General features: G+C 40.3%; 2 protein-coding genes across 6 annotated transcripts in view; both read right to left on the bottom strand.

The window, feature by feature from the left end:
* surf4l (surfeit 4, like) overlaps positions 1–435 on the bottom strand; it is a 7,020-nt gene extending 6,585 nt beyond the window's left edge. Inside the window, exon 1 of the mRNA XM_051402815.1 lies at positions 248–435. Coding sequence (XP_051258775.1) covers positions 248–295 — 48 coding nt within the window. The 5' untranslated portion in view covers positions 296–435. The remainder of the gene's footprint in view (positions 1–247) is intronic.
* A 716-nt stretch (positions 436–1,151) lies between these two features.
* The window catches only part of ciz1b (cdkn1a interacting zinc finger protein 1b), a 6,499-nt gene continuing 5,150 nt past the window's right edge, over positions 1,152–2,500 (bottom strand). For all 5 annotated transcript variants that reach the window (XM_051402768.1, XM_051402767.1, XM_051402766.1 and 2 more), the window contains exons 11-14: positions 2,449–2,500; positions 2,237–2,291; positions 1,875–1,996; positions 1,152–1,656 (exon numbers count right to left, since the gene is read on the bottom strand). The exon at positions 2,449–2,500 is cut by the window's right edge and continues 92 nt beyond it. In XM_051402768.1, the coding sequence (XP_051258728.1) occupies positions 1,600–1,656; positions 1,875–1,996; positions 2,237–2,291; positions 2,449–2,500 (286 nt within the window). In that variant the 3' untranslated portion in view covers positions 1,152–1,599. The remainder of the gene's footprint in view (positions 1,657–1,874; positions 1,997–2,236; positions 2,292–2,448) is intronic.

Below are 2,500 nucleotides of genomic sequence, written 5' to 3'. Positions count from 1 at the left end.
CGAACTACCGTTCAACTAACCGGCACAGTGTCCGGTTGAGTCTCCAACGGAACCAAAGTTGATCTTTAAAGGAGTAAAGTTAAATAAAGTGAGAGCACCGATCCACCACCGATCCACCACCGACAGAGCTCCGTTAAACTACCGGATCTTTGAATGGAGTTCAGCAGCAGATCTCCGCTGTCTACCGGAGCCCTGCCCTGCCTGTGGCCGGCTCAGGGTGTGTGTTTCCCCGCAGAGAGGAGCTCACCTGGTCCGCTACATCCTCCGCCTGGCTCATCAGGTCTCCGTGTCCCATCTCCGCTCTTAAGGCACTTCAGTGCGGACCAACGGCTCCCAGCTCAGCGTACAGTCCGGTCAGAAGAGTCCCGGTCCCGGTAGTGAGGATGATGATGCTCCGCTGCTGCCTCCTCCGACCCACAATCCTCTGCGCGGAGCGACCACAGCGCCCCCTGCGGACGGCCGGGGGGGAACATGCCACGTGGACGGAGGCTGTCTGAAAGAGGCTTTTACACATTTAATAAAATATCACTTTAATAACAGTGTGGGGTTGTGACCCTCAACAGATCGATATTAATCAATACACTGAATCAGAAATAGAAAACAGTTTGTAGACACACAGGAGCTCAAACATCTAAAGATTGATAAACGGAGAAACAATTACCTAAACATGTGAATAATGCAAAAAAAAAAGGTATAGATGTTAAAAAAATAAGTGAAAAAATATAAATGGTAAAAATAAAAATAAAATAATAAATGTTTTATCATTAATTCTGCAGTCAGCTGTTTTACATTGTCACTGATTCTGAATCAGTTCTCAGTAGTATTATCTATATATACTGTTATATACTGTATATATTGTACATATTACTCACTGTTATTTGTCTACTTTCTATATATTGTTGATATATATTCATTCTTCTCATTGTTTCTAATAATAACTAAAACAAATATCTTGAGCAACTGTAACTCAACCAGTTTCCCCTTCAGGGATCAATAAAGTATTTCTGATACACAGAAAATTCATCAGACTATTTTGGTCATTTTTAAGATATATATATATATATATATATATATATATATATATTCCAGTTAATGTGTCAGATGATGTGTTTTATATCACAGTTAATAAATAAAATCTGTTCTTTAGACAGTTGGACAGAAGGAAACATTTTATTGATCTAAAGGCAGAATCAATGATATAAAACAGCTGATATATAATATAAACTGACAGTAACTGTTATTTGTTGGCAGCTGTGCAGCTCTTATTGCTTCCATTGTTTGGTTCTGTAACATTACATTGAACAATAGGAACTTTTACGTCTGAGTCAATGTAGAATCCCAGTTTTACTTCTTTAACCAGGTAAAAAACAAACACACACATTAATGTAGAGCTCTGTTCCTTAAGCATCCCATAATACTGCTGTGTGTGTTTCAGTCTCTTCAGTATAAACTTGTGACTTCAGCTCAAGCTGCAGTTCCTCCAGCAGCCAGCAGGTGTCAGTGTCATTATCCAATGAAATCCTCACAGGTACAGGTAGACAGCGGGATGATGTCATCACCTGCATACACAGATGCATTGTGGGATACAGTGTGAGCAGCTCAGGTCAGAGCAGATCTGTCTTCGTCTCCACGCCTCCTCTTAACTCCTCTGTGACTCTGAAACACACAACAACAACAGTGTGTGTGTTCCTGATCAATAATCAATACTCACATTATTAAAGCAAGCAGTGTGTGTGTGTGTGTGTGTGTGTGTGTGTGTGTGTGTGTGTGCGTGTGTGTGTGTGTTACCTGCAGGTTCAGGTAGTGTGTGTGTGTGTGTGTGTGTGTGTGTGTGTGTGTGTGTGTGTGTGTGTGTGTGTGTGTGTGTGTGTTACCTGCAGGTTCAGGTAGTGTGTGTGTGTCCTGCAGTGTGTGTGTCGTGCTGTCGTCTCGCTGTAGAAGAACTTGTTACAGAGTCGACACAGGAAGCCAGAAACAGGAACCACAAAACTACTTCCTGTAGAGAGATTTATTATTATTATTAGATCAATATATTGATTATTGATATTTAGACTCATTCAATCTGTTTGTATGTTTGGATCAATAATTCATATAAAATACTGAACCAGCTGAACAGGTGTTAACACAGAGTGAATACATTAATAATAATAATAATAATAATATTGACAAATGGATGAAAAATCAATAACAAATGGATAAATACATAAGCGTTACTATGGTAACCAGAGGACCTTACCATATGTGATCTGAGGGTCATATTCATCTGTGTGTGTCTCCGGTGTGTCAGCGGCCTGCAGCACACACACACACACACACACACACACACACACACACACACACACACCGTTATCTTTCCACAGTGACGGTTATGTGACAACGTTTGTCTTAAAAACAAATATTAAAGTAGTGAAATTAATTATGATTTAAGGAGTCAATCAGTCTTTGTACCTCTTTCTCCTCCTCTCCTCCTTCTTCATCAGCTACTTCTACTTCTTCCTCC

This window comes from Dicentrarchus labrax, unplaced genomic scaffold (genome assembly GCF_905237075.1).
Source record: "Dicentrarchus labrax unplaced genomic scaffold, dlabrax2021, whole genome shotgun sequence".
Classification (NCBI taxonomy): Eukaryota; Metazoa; Chordata; class Actinopteri; family Moronidae; genus Dicentrarchus; species Dicentrarchus labrax.
The sequence above is the reverse complement of the archived record's forward strand: the minus strand, read 5'-3'. Positions and strand labels throughout refer to the sequence as shown.